A 23291-nucleotide genomic window follows, 5' to 3' on the forward strand; every position below is an offset into this window, starting at 1 on the left:
TATATATAATTATTATGAATTAATTCTCAATTTTAAATTAAAACAAAGTAAGTTTGAAAGCTGTAAAAAAATAAGACTTTATTCACACTCCGTAACGGTCTAATAACAGTTTAATCTTATTATTTTACATAGGTTTTAATAAGAATCCATTCCAATAATGATTCTCAAAGAGAATAATTTTATCAGATAAATATATTATACCATTCCCTAGCTTCAACTAGAAATAAATAATCCTACGCGGTCTGGCAACGTATTTTAAGTGCTAAGTAAGGTTTATATCTTGCAGAGCGCATATCTGCTTCAGCTGTAAGTTGTTCCCAAAATATATTTTTAATGTTAAAATGAGCATTTTCTACATCGAAATATTGAAACAGATATGTACAATAATTGATAAGTTTGAAATTATGAATTATTTGAAAAGCGAGAAAGGGAAATAGCACTTATTTAAAAAAAAATAGTGTGAATAAAGTCTGAACTAAATAAAGTTTTCAAGCTGCTAAGGTTGCTACACAGCTGCGATGATTGAGATTTGAGTCGGTTATTTTTGTTTTGTTTCGTAACTGTTGACAACAGAACCGTAAGTTTAAGTCCTCGACATGTAATGTAAAAGGTATACGCACTATGTTAGCATTAATTCACATGTATATATGGCCAGGAGTCATTGACTACAAATCTGAGGTATTCAGTGGAAAAGTTAATGCACATGAAGTTACTTTGTGCGATATGATGGTTACTGCATTTTCACAGATATATCCACTCGGTTTTTTCGAGACATCAAGATTTCGGTGAAGAAACCTTTACACGGCTACACAAATATTTTGTTTGTGGGAACGTGGCAATGTATGCGTGTCGCAAAGCACACGTATATGCAACACGTTCAATTTTTAGTTATAAATATACTTTTTTTAATATTTTACTTTCAGACGGCACAAATCGAGGGATCTATACTTAGTCTGTAAAGCCCACGGCTCGCGCTGCGTTTTTGCTTGCTCGATTTGCGTGCTTGCTGCTATGTATGTAGCAGTGCTGCTGGCGCGTTTGCTAGCTTGGCTTCGGACAATGCGGATTTTTGTGCTGGCTGATATCAATACACATTTTTTAGTACCTCACTTTGAACATGGTTCAACATGGCAATGGGACATGTCCGTATGTAGATACGATTTCTCTTTGTGAGTCGTCGACTATCAAAATTGAAATAATTTTGTCCAATTTTCTTATTACTTTTGCAACATGTGATGAGCATTACATTTCTCCACGTGTTCAATTCAAACAAACGACACTTGGTACAAAGAAAATGCCCTCGACATAAGGCATCCTGATCAGCTCTCACAATCAGCTAGCGCGAAAGCACGCAAGAAAAATATCATTCGACTTATCACAAAGTGGCGATCGTGGCACGGAGAGATGCGCGCTGCTTAGTGAACAAAAAGATCCGATTTCAAAACTGACCAAAACATCATTGATTCTTATTTGATTGCTTCTCAGTGGGAACAGGCAACCCACCGAGAATATCTTGCCATAAAGGCAGTGGAGGGGCAGCTCCTTCATCGTACTAGCAGGGGATTCATAGTCCACACTATTGAAATTTGTTTAAAAAATACAGAGATCTCAACATCTCCGAGTATACGAGATCGAAATGTAGTCTTATCATGAGAATTCAGCGTGACCAGTGGAGTCGGCAAAATCGCTAAGCAATCCAGCAGATAAAATTGCACCGTCTGTCGCGGGCTTTATACACAATTCCACATACTTCCGTGATTTTTTTTCCTTTTTTGTACGGTAACTTAGCGACGCTCACGATAATGTACATAAGATATTGTCACTCTTGCACGCAAAATGTATTTTGCCCCCCTCCCCTCTAGATTCACACCTTAATAGCACAACTGATAGTTGTCCACTATGCTTACAATTTACGCGAGGATTATAAGAAAACGATCGAGATTGCTTTTAGCTTACCGCGCTTATCCGCAATTATTTCTTCTCTATCACAGATAATCTATTTAATCTACTTCGTATGTGTAAAATGTAAATAATAGACTTTCAGCACGTCTCTCCTTATTGCAAATGACAAAGTGAGAGTGTAGCAACGTTAGAAAAAATTGTATTACGTTTTAACTAAGCGATGTGTGTAAATACGAGATTAATTGTAAACGTAATTAAAGCAAAATGATAATACTCGCGGCTCGTTACGTCTAGTGTGGAATAAAGTAGTGTTCGAGCAGTGATACGGGTCCACTCTCTTCAGCTGTGGGATCTTACATTCTCTGCGTTTAAACTGAGAACTGTTGCACGGTTGAGATGCAGAGCGTTGTAAAATGTCGTTGAAATTGATGGAGATCCATTGGCGTGTTCTATTAAAAAAATTACGGCATTATTTTATTATCAGAATGAATGGTAACACACTTTAACACACGTAAACGCGAACGTTGTCGGAGATGTTAATAGCTTAAACGCCGAATAGTTTCTTTGCGGTTCTTGACACTGATTGACGCCGACAGAGATGACACTTTGCCTGATGGCTAAGCAGCACGCGGGCAAACGTCGTACGTTTGGTACTGCTGGGCTAATTTAAAAATTAATGTTAATTAATGATTCAACGCGTGTTATTATTTCTGTCGTTACTCGCATCGCTATTTCCGTAATTACAAATAGAACCGCTAGTTGTCTTTCGTTACAGATTTGAAAATGGAACGATAAACAAATCATGTACTTTTATTAAGATATTTCTCCTTTTTTTGTAAAACGAATTTTTTCCTGTTAAGTTTTGTAAGAATTATTAAGGTACGATAGAAAAATGATTCTGTCTTGTAAAATACTTTGCCGGTCCCGCATCGGTAATCGCATTCACATGTCTACATTAAGTTACATTAATAGCTTCTCAATAGTACGGATAATCGTCGATAGTTTGGCAATGAACACTCTTTAGATTTGTTAAGTTCAACTTTGTTTCATTGGAGCACGGGCGAATGTACAAAGCAATGTTGGATAGCTTCGCATTGCGTGTTATTTTTATATGAGCCAGAGGAAAGATAGAATAGCGAATTTACAAGATAATACAAAAAATGACGCAATAATCTTTGACGAGCTGTCGTTAATAACAGTCGTGCGCCGCCGCGGGCGTCTGACTGATTGTGAGCTGTACGAGAGATAAATGTAATAAAATGTTTTAAAAAATAATAGGGGGGAGAAAGTACGCGTGAGAACAGATCATGGGGACGATTTTGCCAGGATGCTTTGTATGCATGTGAAAGAAGAACGGTTCTGTCAAAGTCATTATTGCAGACATACATATATATATATATATATATACATATATATCTGTAAGAAATGAAAAACGGTTGTGTGCAAGTTTATTATAGATAATTATAATATGGACGTAAACTTACTTTGATTCAATGCGATCGCATTGTGTGAGTAACGTTTGAAACAAATGCGAATGTATGGAAATGTCTGTATATACATAATATATATGCGTGAGAAAGAAAGGCGAGCGAGAGAAAAATTGATAGGTCGCAGAATAAGTAAACTAAATATGTAATAACACTTCTAATCTCACGCGACACGTAAGAGATTTTATTTTTCATTATTCCGCTGTGTAAGAGAAAGAGACAAGGTTCTTGCGGGAGAGCCATCTCGCCGTGGAGACGATTCGGCTCTCGGAGGACCCGGCTGCCACCCACGAAACAAGCGTTTTGTTCCTTACAGTAAGAGGTTTTTTTTTATAAGATCATAGATTACGAGAGGATTATCTTCCGCTTTGTATAAACAGCTTTATTTATCGTTATGGTTTCCGCCGGATATGCAGAGGAGACAGATTAGAGATATTATTTCGTGGATCATCCTGTCGTTTATTTATTTCATACACACATGTATTTGCGAGTGTATATACGTATGCGCCACGTGGTCGTCTGTTAAAGCGAACGCTTTCGGTCTCCCGATGTCGCTCGGGCGCGATTTCACAAATCCTTGGAGAATTTGGACTCTCTGTGATCGACTAGATACGCGTGTACGATTGTCCGTCAGATGAATTGATTTTCACAAGTCGTGTACGGCGATTACGGTCGTCGTCCGTCTAGCGGCGAAATCGGTTTTTTCATTTCTTTTCCACGTTTTTCTACTTACTCGTTTTACTTATGCGCCGGCTACTTAAAGGGGAGTCTAATAATTGTGTGTGATCACGAGGCATGTCAATCGACCGTCATGTAATTATATATTTATTTTGTACGAATATATTTTTTTATATATAATGATTGTAGTCATGATTATATGTGTAGTCGATTCAGAGAGAGACAGAAAGAAAGCTGTCAACTCATGTTTGACAATCAATACCAACTTTTTCGAGCAGTACTGACTTTCTGTATAAAATGTGCTGTAACATGTAAATATTTATTATTTTTACTGTATACAATAAATCGCAAATTTTATCGCATCAGCCGAAACAATGGCGAGAAGGATTCACGTGGAATTTAAAAGCGCAAGCGTAATTTATAACAACGATTTGAGATTCTCTCAGATATATTGTCGAGCTGATGCGACAAAATAGCGTAACGTTCTGGATTTTTTATAATTTGTTATGTAATGTAAAAAAATGACTGTTATAAAAAAATGTTCTCTATTAAAGATGTTGTAAGTTTTGTTTTCTTCTCTTTTTTTATATTATTAACATACAAGCTTATCTCTTAAATTAAACATTTTTCTATGATAAACCATTGTGCTTGGTTTTCTTTCCATGATTCTCGACGAGAGTCGATACTCGTGGATATTCCTCTCGAGAGACTTCAATTAAAAACCTGACACACACCCAGCGGATCAAGATTCGGAAAAGTTTATTATCATCGATTAATCTGGACGAGAGTGCCTTGACAAAGCGATGAGAAACGCGAACAATTTTAACTTTATAGACGTTAAATATTTATCATGTATAACATTATAAACCCTAAGATATTATTTTGGGATCTTATCAGGGATGTTATACGTAGCAGTCTCTATCGACCTTGTGCAAAAATTCATTCACCGTCTATTCCTCGATCTGGAAAAGAAAATTAAAAACTTAGAAATTTAATAACTTAGTATTTCGAAAAACGAAATTGGAAAGAAATAAGAATAATTCTGAAATAGATTTTTTAATTTAAATTGGAGTTTGGTTAAAGGAAACAATTTAATTGTTCTTACATATATTTGCCCACATTACCCGTAAATCAACCGATAAAGTCTTTTGCATTTAATATAAGAGATATCGATAATTGGCAAGACTCAGTCGTTCGAGGCATCGCACGAAGTAGCGAGAACCAAAGGGTTGAAATTAAAAAAACAAGAGTATCCGTGAAGAGAAGAGAGCGGGCGAAGACAGTAATGAAGAGCTCGCAATGAATTCGTCGTCGTTATATTCATTTATTTGCTTTATTGTTATATGTCATATAATAGTTTTATATCATATATCGCAGTTATCATAAATCAAATTTGAAAATAGGCTTTAAATTATAACAATATATCCTTAGAGAATAATTGAAGCGCTCCCTGGAATATAGGTCAAAAAGCCCTCGTACGATTTCCATGAGCTTCATATCATTATCATCATTATCCTCATCATCTCATTGAAACTTACGCGCGCATGTGTGGGGACCGTTTCAATTATAGTATATCGTCGCTATGTATTGAACACTTGCCGAAATCCCCACCAAGAAAGATTTTCAAATGTTCAATCGAAATGAACATTTCATATATCCGAGTGTTGTGTGTATCTATATAATATTATATCATTACTAAGTCCAGCCGAGATAGCAAGGGTGACATTTCTCTCTTTCTCCTCCCCTCCCTCTCTATATACCTGTTTTTTTTTCTTTTTTGTCTTTCTTTCCTATAGTTACGTTTTGCGTGTAATAATAACCATAATATAATAATAAACATTATTACACCACCACAGCAATAATAATATTATAGTAGCACTGTCGTACTAGAGACGCACGGCTATATCCTCATGCGTTTGGCGGCCCACTACCACTTTTACAATAAACTGTATTCATTGATCTGAATAGGATTCGGTATATATATTATTAGTTACATTGCGTATTTCGATTCGTAACACATTTTTCCTGTAACGCTTACGTAAATTCGACTTCTTTTTTTCCAAGAACCTGGTCATTTACGCGCGGTGTACGGTACAGTAATAGAATTTTCGTGTTCTGCGTGTCCTTGTGTACGTGAGCTCGATAAAAACTCGCTAAGATCATGTCAATCGATAGATCTGCCCGACACAGGGCGCGATTTCGTGCTACGATCGTTAATTACCCGGTGAAGGATTGCGCCTACAAAACAAACGCAACATGTAAAACCGGAACGGCTGGACAACGAAAATATCGATTCAATCAGGCAATCGGTCGGAACAACGTCGCTCAACGTTTTCGTATTTTGTTCGTATCTTCGATGACGCAACATAAAAATCATCAATAAGAGAAAGGTCTATACAGTCGTTCGTCTATGCGAACCAAGTTCGGACGCTTTTCGAAGTGCGATTAGACGCAATCGACGTTCGAGAATTATAAGAAACGCTCGAGAACTACAAGAGAAGAAACGCTTCTCCTCTTTTGTCTTTTTTTTTCATTTCCTAATTACTACATATCTGTTCTGGGACATGGTGGCTTAGAAGCGACAGTCAAACTCGGGAGTGACAGTGACGAGTTTAAGCGTAGGTGCAAGAAGGTGGAAGAAGAGCAATATGTATCCCCAGGTTCGAAGAAGCCAATGGTTCCCCCAAGATCCCCCCTTACATCCCTCTCGTTTTCCATCCGGACCGTCTTCCCCCGGTTCTCACAATTTGCAGCGTGGAAGTAATCAGAATCACCCGTTTTGCGAAGCAATTATTTACACGATTGTATCACTGCTCGTAAGATTACAGCATTTTCTTTACAGCATTCTAAGTAGTAAACACGGTAATTTTCGTCGCCTATCGTTCGATATGGTGCTAGGAGCACAGCTATCCTCGGCATAAGCAGTTCGTGATTTAAATCAATCGTAATCCGAAGCGAGAACTTTGACTCGGATAATTCGTATTTGTTTCAAAATTTTTCAATCAAGTTTAACATCGCTACTCCAGAGAGGCTGAAGTGGCAGCGATGTAAAACACATCGCGATGTTTATTTGAATCGCCACAAATCTGTCATAATAATACAGATTGCTCACTGACAAAATTTTGAACAAAATGTAAGCCATTGTTGAAGTCGATACGAAACATAAATTTTTTGCGTATCTGGATTATTATGGCAGATCTGGCGAATGGTATTTCGAGATACAGGCCGAATATTGCAAATTCAGATCGGTTTTTGAGATAGAAATAATCATTATTAGTATACTCGGCGAGTGGCATATCCCTGCTGAATGGCAATTGATGACGGCGCAAAAAACAGTTTGCGCGGCTGAGAAAAAGACCTCAACAGGACACTGAAAATATTCTGTTATGCGATGACATGTAGATCCGGTAAACATAATTATACAATTGTAATCACGTTATCATTATTCTACATTACTTTCCTTAACCGACACGGACTTTCTCCCTCCCTCTCACTGTTGAACACTGCTTATATTCTGTAATCAACTCGGGAGATATATTAGTGATAACAATAAATTGAATAATTAAGGATTCGTCGTCTTATCCCCTAGTGTGACAAGTAATATTAAGAATCTGGGTTTGAATGAATATAATAAGATCGCAATATAATTTATGTGCCTACAAATAATTGAATCCAGTGATCCCTGACTATTTTGCCATTATCTTTTTCATTTCTCATCGTCAGATCAAAACATGAAAATATGTTTTATTCAGAGGTCGAAGCTATGCCACCACAAACGGTTCTTGTCCCTTTAATGGGTCCATTTAGGGGTCCACGCCTGCAAGTAAACAGAGTTAGCTATAGCTTTTTTGCAGTAGCATTACCATGTTGTTTCACAGTTTAAAAAAAAGAGAAACGTTTCCAATTCGAGATCTTAAACTGGAGAAAGAGATCTTACCGGATGTTGTTTGTCTTGTACGGTATCAGACATTCCCCACGCAGGTGGATCGATCTTATTCTGCTCGTTCGGCTGGATTTCTTGCATATCGGACGCACCATACTGCCCCGGTATTAACGCCAATGGCATGAGTGACAATGGCGTATTTCCGTTAGTCGGGAACGGTTGTTGCGCATTTACATGGCCCTAAACACGATAAAGTTAGTCACAAACGTGTATAAACAAGATGAATAACAAAGTGAATTTTTCAACTTGTGTAGGTTTTCATTGCTTTTAGTGATTACTATATTCTAAAGGCCTGAACTCTTTTTTTACCACCATGCATAGCGACTACACAAAATATGATATTGAATAAAAAAGTTGAATAAAAGTTGCGAATAATAATAAAAGTATAATCAGACGAGAGAATCGGCTAATTACCTGGAAGGTAGAATCCATCATCTGATGGAGCTCAGGCTCGACGTTAGGTATACGTTGGTTGTAAGTGGGATTCGATCGAAACATCTGGTGCCTGTCGAGACCAGGCGCCAGGTTGCAATTCGACCATGCTAGCTTCTCGTTGATCATCCAACCCATTGAATCGGCGTCTCCGCCCGGACCTAATCCAGTTGATGAATAATTTTTCCATATCTTCGCCCTTTCGGTACCAATTGGCCGTGGCACCTTACGGTCCTCGATCTTCAATTGGCTCATCTCCTGAGCGACTTGCGCCGGTGACGAGGGGGATATGGCCGGTGAACCACCGTTCTCCAAGCTCGTGATCAAATCAATGCTACCGCCGGGTTGACCGCCGATGTTTGCCAGTTGATTGGAGAAACCCATTTGACTAATCATAGGATCCTGATGCGGCCGGTAGCTGGTGTGCGGCGTCGGCGTGGCAAACGGCCAGCGGGTCGTCTGAACCGTCGTCGAGATCCCGGTGTTTGCTGCCGGCGTTGCCCGCGACGGCGCCTGGTATTTTCCCAGCGGATAGTTGCCGAGCATCGCGAGATTGTTGGACTGTATCGCGGACGGCGGCGGCGCTGGCACAGGGGCGGCAAACATATTGGCTGGGTGCATTCCCGCCGGTCCGGCGGCTGCGGCCGCGGCAGCATTGAACATCACCTGCGGCTTATTGCTTAAATGAAGCGAACTCGAAAAGTCGGGTGCACGCGGATTCAATCTTGACTCATTGACGGGGGTGTTGCTCACAGAAACGGATGGTGCGATAGTCTGAGCGAAACTCTGCATGTGAGGATGGAACGGTAGTAAAGAATGGCCGGCGCCACTCTGACTATCGTTCGGCATCATTTTCAACAGGCTAGAGTTTACGTTCGGATGCTCGTAACTGCCACCGCCGCTGTTCGCCGCCTTGAACAGATTGACGTCGAGTGCCGGCTGCGACGTGGACGGTATTACGTGCGTAGCCGGCTGATGCGTCGTCGTGTTGCGCGTTGTCAGGTCACCCTGAAACACCGCTGGCCTGTTGAACTGCGCCGCCATGCTCGTCCCCATGTCTATGTTCTGTTGGGGTATTACTGGTCTGGCCACTGCTAGACTACCGGGCGGCTTGTTCGGCAGCGGGTGTTCGCTATAACTTGTCGAAGATTGAAACTGCGCGGACTGCATCGGATTGCTATGCACGGAGCCTGTTACCACGTTGCCAATTACATTGGTCGATACATTGCTCGTGCTACCCGGCTTGCTGGAAACCGGAGAACACATGGTTGTACCGCGATACCCCGGAGCTTTGGATGCATCTACCTGTGTTCGACAAAATTTAAAACTTATAATATTTCACTGGTTTTTTTCTCTGATAAGAAATGTTAGTATATCGTAAGAGTACAAACAAAAAGAAAGAAAGAAAGATGATGCCTTGGAGAAGTTAACTCTTATTACTACAAAGAATTATAATTTTCTCGTTTTAATCTTGTAGCTTTTCTACATAAAACTGTTTCGTATGTGTTGTCATACAAATAAATATTAAAGAAACAAATAGATGATTCATTGTCCACGACATACCTGCGGTGGGGAACTATCAAACTTAGCCGTAGATGAGCCAGAATTCGTGTTTGACGATACACCACCGCCTGCAACGGTCGCAAAGTTCATGCCCTTTTGGGTTTCGTTTTCTCTTCCTCCCCACATGGACTGTTGCGCGACTTTGGTAAAAGTATCGTTAAACAGAGAATATTCGAGAGGCGTGCTGCTAGGCTGCTGCTGCTGCTGTTGCTGCTGCTGCTGCTGTGGTTGCTGCTGATGTTCCTGAGTTACGACCGGTGTGGCGCTGCGAATACCCTGCTGCGATTGCTGTTGCTGCATCGGTTGCTGCTGCTGTTGCCCCGTCGGTGGCGGCGGCGGCAATGTTTGCATCTGCAGCGACGATACAATCGGTGGCGAGGGTGTCACTCGTACGGAACTAGCTGCTGATGTCGAGTTGATCGAACTTTCTGGGCAATTCATCGTCACTACGGCGTTCGTGGCCGACGATGACGAGATCGCAATCGTTCCAGGGGAAAAACTGGACTTTCCAGGATAGTGGGATGCTATCGCCGACGGAGCGGACAAGATGGGCAGTGATCGGCAGTGTTTCGGCGACGTACTGACTACGGACTGTTGCTGGCTGGTTGTATGGGCGGTTGCTGCAGATGTGGCCGACATAATAGTCACAGTCTGCGCGGCTTGTGCCATGGGCTTCTGTTGCTTGTTCACGGGCACGGTGTGAGTAGACTGCATGACGGTGGTAGAACTGTGGGTCGAGGCAGTGATCTCGGATAGCTTTGCCGCGAACGTCTGCGTCGTGCTGGTCGTGACAATCTTTGTCCCTGCTCTACCGGCAGTCATAATCGCACTCGTATACGACATCGTCGTCTTCGTGTTCGACGAGGACGCCATTTGGGCAGCCACAGCTTGCGCACGTTTCTCCGCTGCACACAATTAGTATCGACGTGTAATTAGTATTAGTGCACAATATTAATAGAATGCAAAATAGAAGTATAATACATGTTAATATATGTAGCAACTTTTACGTTTTTCTTTTGTAAACTACTGTTTACAATGTTTTCTCTGGATGTTAAATCACTCTCTTTATTCTTTATTCTAGTACTGTTCTCGCAATTGAGAGCTTAGTTAATAGATAAATTTTTACTGAGCGCAAAATACAAGAACATTACACTGGATGCATTTATTTTCACTGTAAAACAATGACCGCAAGATGTTCGCAGATTTTCTCGTACTCGAATTAGGTTTAACATCAAATATAAACTTATAAATACGTCAATGCTTCTTCTTCCTATTCCCAAAATAATGGACTAAAAATTTTAATGTCAGCAGAGGACGCCATTGAAAACGTCTTTAAGATACTAGTTTTCCTCCATTACGTGAGATTAACTCACACGTGATAAATTAAGGAACATGGTCTACAGGCATCTGCATCACTCTGTGTGCATTTAGATATTTAGTGCATATAGGCGCATTTAGTGTAGTTTACGCAGTGACGGCCGCAGATAGTATTATTAGCCCATATTCTGAATCCTTTTTTTATCAATAAAAATGCAAATTCGCTGATAAAATCGCTGCGATTGGAGTTCACATGTTTATTCGTCGTCAGTAGGCATTATTAGGATTTTAATTTTACGTGTAAAAGAACCATTTAAATAAACTCCCTTATTGGATATCGAATAATCGGGTGTCAGACATCGGACGCAGTTGTGAATTCTCTGTAAGAATTTACTTACCTCAATGTCATTAACGTGGCTCCTGCACGTAGGAGCGGTTAGTATGGGTGCTTTAAAGGGGCCTTTTTCATTTTTATAAATTTATATTTATACTTTTTTCATCAAAAATATCACTCAATGGATTACTTGTTGAATGCATTGATATACTATGTTATAAGACGGTTTTTCATTTTGTGTAGCATGTAATGCTGTATTAATTTGATAATAAATTTGACCAAGTATTTTAAAGCAATATGGACCAGAACGTCTTTTTGCAAAGTTTTTCATATTTGCATTAAATGAGGCAAAAAGAATTATACATGTACATTTAAAAATCTATTTAAAAATGTATTGTTGCGGAGCCTGTTACCATAAACCTTACCATAGGCGTAGTAAATATAGATTGAGCGTCCCATTGGATAAGCTGAAGCTTGTGAAGAGAGCGAAAAAAGATTTAAGATTTTCTTTCTCTGTCTCACACTAACGTAAAAGAAAAGAATCGTGCCTGCACACCCAGCGAGAAATGATTCGTCGATCGATGTCGAAACGATGTCGAATCGACATCGACATCGACACCGTCAAGTTGACGTCGATTCGACATCGATTTCGATATCGATCGACGAGTCATTTCTCGCTGGGCGAAAGTACTACACAGGCGTGATTCTCCCTTATCACGATGGTGAGACAGAGAAAGAAAGTCTTAAATTAGAGTTCCTATAAGCAGAGTTATGCCAATGTGTTACATTGGCGAAAGTCGCCGTTTTTCGTTAAACAGCGTACAAAAAGCGGCAAATTTTAAATACTTATCGTAACTACTGTATAAAATGTCAATGCAATCTAAGATAAAACAGTTATTCTATTTTTATTTTAATAAACGGAATAAGTTAATATGGACAAATAGAAGATAAAAATAGATTACAAATATGAAAAATATAACAAAATAAATAAAAAATTTTTGAAGTTATAAATTTTATATTAAATAAATTAGTAAGGCTCGTATGTGTTAAACATAAATTTCAAAGAATTTAAAGGACTCAGGTAAAGTGCTTAAGTGCATTGACCCAAAAAGAAGAACCTTTAAGACAATAATAAAACGTAACACATGATAAAAACCATGCAATTTTCTATTTTCAAATAACGGTGCAACCCAATAACGTTTTTTTGGTATATTATCTTTTCTGCATTTTTTTTCAACTCATTAATCACTGCCACACATACCATTAGACGTTTTTTTATTCTTTTCTCTTCTTTTTAAATTTATTACTTTTAAACATTTTGTTTGCCACTTGTAATATCTTTGATTAAATGACATTTCTTCAAACCAAGTTAAGATTAGTTAACCTAAACTCGATGCAACGTAGTGCACTGACGCTCAAACTTGGATATCAGGCTCTTTTGACGCTGAAAAATCTAGCGTCATAGCGTCAGGTGAAAATGCACCCTTACGTTCTCGACTGTGATTGGTCGATTTTCTTATGCTTACGTTTTACGTCCTTACGGAATTTTATGTGTGAAGGCCTTTACATGGTCGGTTGCTCTGGTTCTTACTACCTACTTATTTTTTTTAGTTTACATATATTTTTTTGATACAATTTTTGATCAGTCAAGCAAATTGCTTACCTATTTTCTATATTATTATTCAATACATAACAATATTTCTTAATAAAACATTGTTCTAATTTCCTAAAGTTGAATCATTGTAATGTTCACTTATGATGATTAATAAAGGTATAAATATATTATTGAACAAAGTCCGCTCAATGTATACGTGTCTACAAGATAGGGCGTGCAATCGTGGGCACAGGGAGCACTCCGGAAATAATGTTTCTGTAATTTTCGGAGTGTTCCCACTTGTACGCCAAAAAATCCATCCGTGGAAGTTTTACAATTAACCGGAGTTCGACATAATCCCGCCTTCCTCCTTGGAGCAAATGGATTTGCCCCGCGTTACTAAACAAATACATGTCCTTACACCATTGACTGGGAAGATAATAATTTCTCTGTTCTGTATATATTTGGGGTGACAACGTTAAAAATTGTCTCTCAAGCAAGGAATATTATCTTTTCACAAGCTCCACAACATATTAGACTCGCTTGAATACATGGACTAATGAATTTCCTACCTAACACCACACAAGGTATTCGGCGTTAGGTACTACAACACTTACATAACGTTCAGACATCCACCACCGGGTGAGACCGTTATTTGTGAGAAGCAGCAGATTTTCTTGTCAATTTTAATGATTACCGAGTTTGTTCAAGTGTCCGTGACTAACCTAACCTAACCTATTTCTATTTTACATTATTATATTGCGACACATGATCTGTTTCCATATATTCAAGAGGATCTCACAAGATGATGGAAACGTTTAACCATTTTTTATGTATCAAACATTAAATGTTATTATTTTTCACACCCAACATTTGGCGTTGGCTCTTGTTGCCCGTATCACGTTTTTGTTTCGCAATAATTTCACCTTTATTAAACATCGAGTAAAAAAAACTTTCGAGTAGATCCTCGTTAACACTCTTAAACACTTAAGCCCACTTCACACGATCTATAATTCGCGACAGAATTCAAGATAGAATTCTATTTTATAATTTCATATATTAAATTGACATATGTTTGTAGATTAGGTTAGTGTAGGTTATAACATTTACATATGGATGAGGTCCGTTTTCCCTGCCGATAGGACACAAATGCTCACAGCAATCAATGCTTAAGGTTTTTCATTAGACCAGATACAATTAATCAATCACGCATTTTCATGCACTACACATATTTGATGCATCTTTTCTATTTACAAAATTGGAGCATTATAATTATAATTCTGATTGTTTAAATGTTTTCTGTATTACACGATACATAAAAATTTTAAAATGGAATTCTGTCTCGAATTCTGTTGCGAATTATAGATCGTGTAAAGTGGGCTTTATATAATAAAAAAAACAAATATAAAAAGCAAATGATATATTTGAGATTAATATTTGATGTTAATGTGTTATTGTTGAATGATACTTTTTGTAAATTAATTACAACATATTATAAAAATAAACATGTTACAGTTAATAATTAATGGTTATATGAAGAATCACTGTGTATTACCTGCGGCCATGAGTCTAGGCGCTGTCGCACGTGGCAAAGAAGTAGGGAAAGCACTGGCAAGTTTCACGCTAGACGATGAACGAACAGGAACCAATGGATTAATAGATGCACCTGAAGAGTATCCTGATTTATTAACTTGGCTACTGGTTGTACTGGATGTCAGATTAGGTGGTTTATTAACAGACCCACCAATTTTCGTTTTACTTGCCTGAAAAAACGGTATCAGTTTATTAAATTGTTGTACATATATAACGCATAAAGCTTATTAATTTACACAAAGGAATATAGGGTTTAAGAGCCTTGATAGGATGTTGGGGGTCTAAATAATTATTTTTAATTTATTAATTTAATTTTTTTGTACTTACAGCAACAGTAGAGACAGACTTGTCCCACGACGAGGTTGTTACGACATTAAGTTTGGATTTTGGAAGCACCAGCGTTATATCTGCCTCTGGATCTTTAATAAGTAATGTTATCAAGGAATGAGCTTGCCTTGTTGCTTCGGTTGATCCTCTACAAACAACAGAATAACAATTTAAACACTAATACTTTTTAAGTAATCAAAATATCTAGTAAAGGATTTTCTGAAAAATTCCGGATTCTTCAGAGATTAATATTTAATTTTCAGGTAAAACAAAAAATATATCTATTTATGTGAAACAAATAAAGTGTCAATATTTTGATATTAGGATTTTCTTTTTTTCATCTTTAAAATAGGAATAGAAAATTATTTATACAATAAATCCATGGTATATATCTCTTATATGTATATAAAAAAATATAAACTTCATTAAAAGATGTACATTATCAGATACTCACTTAATTGTAATGATTCTTTCCACTTGACATTTACTTTGCTTTTCTACTTCAATATGCGCGCCCGTTGCAACACGAATAGCATTTATATTACTGCCACCTCTACCTATTACTCGGCTGATAGCATTTGGAGGTACAGATACTTTTTTTGAACGAAATGGTGAGTTCATAAATCTTCCCGAATCATCAGATTGTCCTCTGCAAATCGCAATTAATCAAATTACGTTGTATATAACTCTATTAGTAAAAATATTAATACTAAAGTGAATGTATGTGTGTATGTGTGTGTGCGTGTGTGATGGAATGATTTAAAAAATTTCTTCTAGAATGTATCTCACTTTCGTACGACTTCCCTCCAGCCTTCCTCGCGTTTTCCGCTTTGCTTGGGGCTAGTGTTACTCGCCTTCGCAGATATATTTAAATCTCCATCGTATTGATTGTTGTAAGACTTCTTTCCTTTGCCAGGAACGTAAGTCTCGTTACCAGTTGCTTCAAAATCTTCTCTATCCGCAGGATGTCTTAAAGAAGACTCAAAAACTAATTGACCTTTCAATTTTCGGTCGGAATTGACGGTAGTGGATGACCTAGTGGTTGTGACTGAGGATGTTGATACCGATACTGCACTGGTAACATTAGTCATAATTCGCCTGCAGAAATTATTATAGATTTATAATAAAATAGTATTAAAAAGGATGATCCCATATTTCAATATTTGATTACGTAATGTACCACGTATCTCATTATTACAGAAACACAAAAATTACTTCATATATTTTAAAGCAAAGAATTAAACATTGAATCTTCCTTTCCAAATATATAATTAGATATATGAAAAACGAAACAAAAGATTCTTTTCAAACTTCTGTTCCTATACATCTCGAAATATATTAAATTTAATATATGTATGTATAATTTAATATTTATATAAATTTAAAAAGATCAGTACAGTAGAATTGTACTTTTGTATATTTGATATTTATTCAACATTTAACATTATCTGTACGAAAAATATTGTTCCAGTGGCAAAAATGTTCTATATCCAAATACTTGACAACTTTGAATCTTTAAATCTCACAGGCCGAGAAGCAGAGAAGAATGCATCTACTTACTTTTCCGAAGTGTTATTCTGAGATTTGGTTGATGTCGCTGTGCTTTGAGATAAGTTGGTGTTTTGTGAGAGGAGAGTCTTGGACGAACGTTGCGGGGACGTATCCTTATCGTTGTTACTAGGACTGTTGTTCTTCTTTTTCTTTTTATCCTTCTTTTTCTCTCTTGCTTTAACGTCATTGCTACTACAACTACCTTGGCTGTTCGCATCTATTCCACTATCACCCTCTTCTCTGTCGGGATCCTCCGGACTTCTGTTCACAGGAGACGGCACGCTCTCCATTCTCTCGTCGCCGGCCTCATGCTCGCTGTCGTCGGCTCGATCACATTCCTCATCCGACTTCTTCCCGCTTTCTTCCTTATCCTCGAAAGCTGTCTCACTTTTCTTGTACTCCTCGTGAAGTTTGCGCTTCTCCTCCTTTTTCTCGAGTTTCTTCTTTTTCTTCCTCTCCCGTCTTCGCGCGGCGGCCGCCTTCTTCGATTCTTCTCTCGTCTTCTCCATATCGAGTTCTTCCAATAGTATAGTCGCATTCTTGTTTGCTTTAGCGGCCTGTGTCTCTTTCGCGGCTCTTATTACTTTCACACACTCTTGACACTTTTCCAAAAGTTCCTTATCGCTAACAGTCGCTATGTATCTCGTCATCTCTTGGTCACTTGGGAATTGCGTTACATGATTTACCATCCATTTTACGACTTTGATATGACCCTTCCGAAACGCAGCCATCAAACAAGAAACCTAATTGTTACAGAATATATTTTATCAAAGATTAAATAAAAAAATGATTACAGTAAAATCTCTCGTCAAACAAACTGTTATCTGTACCTTACGGTTATCTTGAGAGTCTATATCTGCACCTGCATGGTATAGCAAATCTACAACATTGAGGTGCCCGCCGTTTGCAGCTAACCATAGAGGACTGTTCCCTTTTTTATTTTTTACCTCAACTTGCGTCCCTCTGAAGAAAGAAAAGACAAAATCTCTGTTATCGAACATCTCCATTATTTCATGACACGCGGGACATAACGTGGCGTCAAATTACTTCGATAATAAGAGTTCTACGAATCGGCAGTGTCCTTTATCAGCGGCAATAGTAAGGGCAGTATCACGAGATGACGGGACTGGAGTCGCGTTAACGTCGGCACCTTTGGTAAGCAACACTCGTCCCACTTCGACATAGCCTCCACTAGCAGCCTCCATTAATGGGGTGAGACCAGTCTTTAGAAAAAAAACATGATTATTAAAAAAATTTTAATAGAAAACTCACATACGTAAGTTACACTGCCATCTGAAAATTCCAAGATACGTGCTTCGTTGAGAAGTGTTACGTAAGAAGTTTATAAACGTTTCTCGTCATATAATTTATGTTATTACTGTTTTCTGAAATCTTATTTTTCCGTAAAAGAGATGCGCAATTGTAACATGTTTAATTATTTGAGATTGTGTTTAATCAGTCGTGTTTGCGACCGCGCGCGCGACGTGCAAGTCTTCTGCTTAGAAAAGATTCCTTTGTACCAGATTCTTAATAGTGTGTCTCTCGCAATTGTTTTGTACTAAAATATACATATGTATAAGTGGTATCTAAATAAGCAAATGTATATTTTTTGTGCGTGAATATATTTGAAACAGTATTGTTCTCAACATATCACTTTTAGTGATTTAGAAATGTTACGTTTATTCAGTAAATAATGAGCAGTAGCCTGGACAGAAAAGACTATTATTAATACGAAAAAATTGGAGGTTCTGTTAATGTAATATTTACATACAAATTTTCTATTTGTATAATATAAAAAAAATTATTACTAAAGTTTATTATGAACAAAGGACTTATTATTAAAGCCCTTAGTTCGTTGTATTTGATTGTCTCCGGGAACTTTTGGATAGCGTAAAAAAATTAGGTGTTACCTTAGCACGATGTTCAACGTTGGCTTTCCGATCAAGAAGAAGACTAACAACTTCATGTCTTCCTTGAAAACATGCGAGCGTTAAAGCTGTGTTACGATTTGTCTCAATTTGCGCATTGATGTCGCTGCCCATATCCAAAAGTAGTTTGACTGCCGCTGCACATTGAAATGTTACATTTACTCTTTAGTGTTTCAGTCATAATGAAATGTCCTTTACATATGGCAAAGTGGAATTTGTCATTGTCAAGCACCAATTACAATTAAATCATTTCAAACTTTGATTTCTTACCGGTGTGACCATTCATAGCAGCCAACATTAGAGGTGATATTCCCAATTTGGAACCAGTACGGGAATTAATTTCGGCTCCATGGCTCAGTAAAAGCTTAATTATATTCACGTAACCACCGGATGCAGCAAGGCTCAAGGGGGTATAATCAGAAACGTTGCGATGTTCTTTGTTCGCATTACGATTCAGCAGAAGCTCGACCACTTCATATCTACCTCCGCTACATGCGAGAGATAGTGGTGTATCCTTGGTACGTTCGGATTGCGCTTCTATATCAGCTCCATGATTGAGTAGAATCTCAACTACCTTCTGATGACCAGCCGTCGCGGCCAAAATAAGCGGTGTAAATCCTTTCTTATCCCTATGTTCTGTAAGAAAATTGCCATGTCAGTTTGCTCCTTCAGTAAGAGTTTCTCTTTGTCTTGTAATAAATGCGACAAATATTTCTTACGTATTACATTAAATTAGGTATACGAAACTTGACATATTAAATTCAACTGCGCGTCAATAAACACCACAGGATAATATAAATTTTACCTACCTATATCCGCACCACGACTCAAGAGAAGCTCAACGAGATCTTCATGTCCTCCTGCACACGCCAATGTTAGCGCAGTATCGTGATTACTATCAGTTTCTGAATCAACATCCATACAAGAGAAAGGAGCGGGTGGAACTTGATTGGATGCATATCCTCCCACTGTCGGAACACCTGTTATACATTCAATAACTGAGCGGTGAAGAACAATCTTAGCAATTTATTACGAGCATCATATTAGTGTTGATTACAGCGGAAATCACAAAGCATCGTACGATTCTCACCTGTTGCTGGATCTAGCTGATAGTTTTGCGAAGGAAAATTCGGAGTTTGCTGAGTAGTGGCAGTTTGTTGTTGCTGGCAAGACTGTTGTTGAGATAAAAGAGGATATCTAGCCTTCTTGCCCTTGCCGGTGGTCGGTGCAGTATATACTTGTTTCTTATCAGAGGTAGCAACGTTCGTAGTTGTTGTAGTAACAGGCGATTGAGTCTGTGTAGCAACTTGAACTTGATTAGTGCTGCAAGTTGTAGATTGCACGTAACTGCTCGATTGATGAGGATGTATACTATCTATTATTCCCGTTGCGCCACTCACAGCTGGTAACGTTTGCGCAGGAAATGCTAGTGATGAGAAAGTTTAAGAAAATGAAAAATTATTCACTATTGCGAGAACTCGGCGACATCAGCCGTGCTAAAGACACGTTTCGGTAACTTACCTAGTTGAGAAGACTGAAGCAACAACTGAGGTTGAAAAGAATCGCTGCTAATATGCTGCATACATTCACGAAAATGTATGCTACCTTGGCGAAAACCTTCCTCGAAGGCTCTCAGACGATTTTTCAGGGTCGGATTTTGCAAGGATTGCGTACTTGTTAGTTGTAAGCCCGCTGATATGTCTGCCTCTATTTGAACGCCTGCGCTGGTCACTTGCAATGATGGTAAGGCCGGTAAAGACACCGAAGGTACTGACAATACGGGAGTAAAATACTCTTGGGATGCATGAGGACTTCCGCCTTGAACTATTTGAGTAGCATGCAAATGTTGTTGTTGTTGTTGTTGCTGTTGTTGTTGTTGTTGTTGATGCTGCTGCTGCTGTTGTTGTTCCTTATTATTCGATACATCCAATCTTTTCAGTTCAAGCTTCTCTTGATCTTCTGTTGCTACAGAGAAATGAAATAAGATATTAAATTTTTTGGCTTTTAATTTTGATTTCTTCTTAAGTAATAAGAAGAAAGGTATTTACTGTCAACTGCATCGTCGAAATTAAAGGAACGAAAAATTTCAAACGCATCGTCGATAGGAAGATCCGAGTCCAATTTCACTCTTTCGTTAGGTGAGAAGGTTTTAGATTTTTGGGCGCCAGTAAAAAACGCGGCGCAAGCGCTTTCTCTGTACTTTCGCGTTAACTCAGGATCCGTTTGCTCGGGAAGATTATCTTGCGCCGTTTGCTGTTAAAAGTGTACGTTTCTTTTTAAGTTTAGTTTAAACTTTATAAAAGACAACAGCTAATTATTTAATTACATAGTTGCCTGGCTACTGCAAAACAACGATTACCTGCAAATGATGATGCGTAGGATGCAAGTGCGACATCAATTGAGTGGGCATGAGTATGCTACCCGTATTATTAGCAACTATATTTGTTTGCTGCAGTGAATGAGCTTGTTGGTGAGATTGTTGCGGTTGTGATTGCGGTTGCTGCGATTGTTGTTGTATCTATATGGTAAAAGTTCATTTAAGAAAAAAAGAACGCGGTCTACACCCGTGTTAAATCCACTTATTGTCACGCTGTAAGATTTTTAAAACTGGAACAAGATACAAAGACGAAAATAGAAATCTACCTGCACTTGATCCAACTGTAGCTGCAATTGCTGGTTGAGCTGCTGCAGCTGCTGAACTTGTTGCACTTGATAGGAGGGATGCTGGCGTTGCTTCTGCTGATATTGTTGGTGAAGTCCAGCCATTATACTTGCCTGTGTCTGCTGTAACTTTGCCATCCCCATGCTGGATGTAGCTTTTCGCACGTTTTTTCCTTCCTTCTTGGACACAGGCTTAGCTTTCGGACGATCACTTATAGCGGTGTTCTGGCTGACGTCACTGCTCGCAGTAATAGGTGATTGGGAAACGGCTATAACGGTTGGAGGGGTACAGATGCTCGGCGGACTCGGCGTTGTTGAAGAAGTAGCACTAATGAGCGAGACAGTAGTAGTGGCCGCGACAGGTAACGGAGCAAGAGACAATGGAGGCGACGAAGGAAATGTATTTGTGGGGAACGTTTCCGTCGCTGTTGGAACCACGGAAACTGCTTTCTGGTACTGTACAGCTGGCAACCCTGCTAGCTTAGCGTCGAGGTAAGAGCCGCACACCATTTCATTAGCTGTTTGATACACCAATGAACCACCAGATGCACCAGTTGTATTGCAAACCAAACCTTTAAAGTATAAAAATCATATTGAAAATATTAATATAAGCATAAATATATAATTGTTTTAATGCAAATGTATATTTCAATACAATAAGATGAATAAAATACCGTGAGGAGAAGTTGACTGGGCTGGCAAGTCAATATTCAGCATGCCTGGTAATAATGCTTCTGTCTCGCTAGGATCTTGTGGTTGCTGAAATTTATTTAGAATTGTAGTCCACGGAGGAGAAAACAATAGTTGTCCTACACTTTTATTTTGTAGTTCTCGTTCTACCCTCTAGAAGATATAATTATACCGCTTGACTCTACTTTACACAAAACTGCAGCACACACAGAATAAAAAAATAAACATAAAATATCTCAATTTTTTTGTTTATGTATTATCATTATATATATATGTATACATATATGTATACAAAGATTATAAGAGTTATTAGATTAATAAAGCATGTAACTGCAGCCAGTCAAGAACTTTTATGTCATTTTAAATATACATATATCGGGACGCTTCAGAACATTAAGAATATGTCAAAAAGGACGTACATGTATGTCCTCAAGTATTTGTTGCTTCTGAAGGTGGTGCTCGTGTCTAGATATAGCTTTCCGACTTTCGCCAACATGTATCACTTGCGCTGACGCTGCTGGCGTTGGACTAAGACTAATATTAGGTTCTGACAAACTTGTAAAACCCCCACTGCCTTTATCGAGAATATTGGTATCGTCCTTGGTAGTAGTGGTTGATTCTCCTGCGGGCTGCGAACGAACTTGTTGCGCTTCGGCAGAAGTAAGGCTCATATCGGGCATCATAGTTACTGATCGATTCTTTCTCAATAATGATTTTTGCGTATTGTGTTTAGGTTGAAGATTTTGCGCTTGTTGTTGCTCGGCGGTTTGCTGTTGCTGCTGCTGCTGCTGCTGCTGTTGTGGATGTTGTTGTGGTTGCGCAGATGCCTGCTGCATAAGAGGTATATGTTGCTGATGACTCATATGCTGCTGTGGCTGCTGCTGCTGTTGTTGTTGCGACGGCTGCTGTTGTTGCGGTGGCGGCTGCTGCTGCTGTTGCTGCTGCTGCGGTAATAACATGGGCGCAGGTGCAGCAGTATGAGGAGCACTCATCATAATGCTGTGAGGATAATCCAACAATAGTTGGACTACAGGAGTGTGACCTCCTTTTGCTGCTTCTATGAGCATTGTTGAGTTGTCCTATAAATGAATTGTTTTAAATTATACACTAGTACCAATGTAATTAATGTTCTGGAAAGCTTATATAAAAAATAAAGAGATTTTAGTATAGAAATTAATATAAAACACATGACGACATGTATCTTATTGATATTACATTCATATGAAATCTTTTGTGAATGTATAAATGAATATTTCTGTGTATATATATTTGTATGCGTATAAAGCACACG

The 23291-nt window shown here is 38.4% G+C and overlaps 1 protein-coding gene across 1 annotated transcript in view; it reads right to left on the reverse strand.

Moving 5' to 3' along the window:
* Positions 1 to 5371: 5371 nt before the first annotated feature.
* Positions 5372 to 23291, reverse strand: part of LOC105560521 (ankyrin repeat domain-containing protein 17) — a 31916-nt gene continuing 13996 nt past the window's right edge. The window contains exons 8-28 of the mRNA XM_012009696.1: positions 22420 to 23079; positions 21985 to 22069; positions 21293 to 21882; positions 21009 to 21167; positions 20698 to 20902; positions 20171 to 20614; positions 19740 to 20075; positions 19459 to 19629; positions 18920 to 19285; positions 18632 to 18786; positions 17769 to 17944; positions 17552 to 17684; positions 16731 to 17464; positions 15960 to 16268; positions 15625 to 15819; positions 15171 to 15318; positions 14806 to 15013; positions 10006 to 10910; positions 8425 to 9747; positions 8005 to 8190; positions 5372 to 7884 (exon numbers count right to left, since the gene is read on the reverse strand). Coding sequence (XP_011865086.1) covers positions 7858 to 7884; positions 8005 to 8190; positions 8425 to 9747; positions 10006 to 10910; positions 14806 to 15013; positions 15171 to 15318; positions 15625 to 15819; positions 15960 to 16268; positions 16731 to 17464; positions 17552 to 17684; positions 17769 to 17944; positions 18632 to 18786; positions 18920 to 19285; positions 19459 to 19629; positions 19740 to 20075; positions 20171 to 20614; positions 20698 to 20902; positions 21009 to 21167; positions 21293 to 21882; positions 21985 to 22069; positions 22420 to 23079 — 7515 coding nt within the window. The 3' untranslated portion in view covers positions 5372 to 7857. The remainder of the gene's footprint in view (positions 7885 to 8004; positions 8191 to 8424; positions 9748 to 10005; positions 10911 to 14805; positions 15014 to 15170; positions 15319 to 15624; positions 15820 to 15959; positions 16269 to 16730; positions 17465 to 17551; positions 17685 to 17768; positions 17945 to 18631; positions 18787 to 18919; positions 19286 to 19458; positions 19630 to 19739; positions 20076 to 20170; positions 20615 to 20697; positions 20903 to 21008; positions 21168 to 21292; positions 21883 to 21984; positions 22070 to 22419; positions 23080 to 23291) is intronic.

The sequence above is a fragment of the Vollenhovia emeryi genome, unplaced genomic scaffold (genome assembly GCF_000949405.1).
Source record: "Vollenhovia emeryi isolate VEMERY1.0 unplaced genomic scaffold, V.emery_V1.0 DF939228.1, whole genome shotgun sequence".
NCBI classification, from domain to species: Eukaryota; Metazoa; Arthropoda; class Insecta; order Hymenoptera; family Formicidae; genus Vollenhovia; species Vollenhovia emeryi.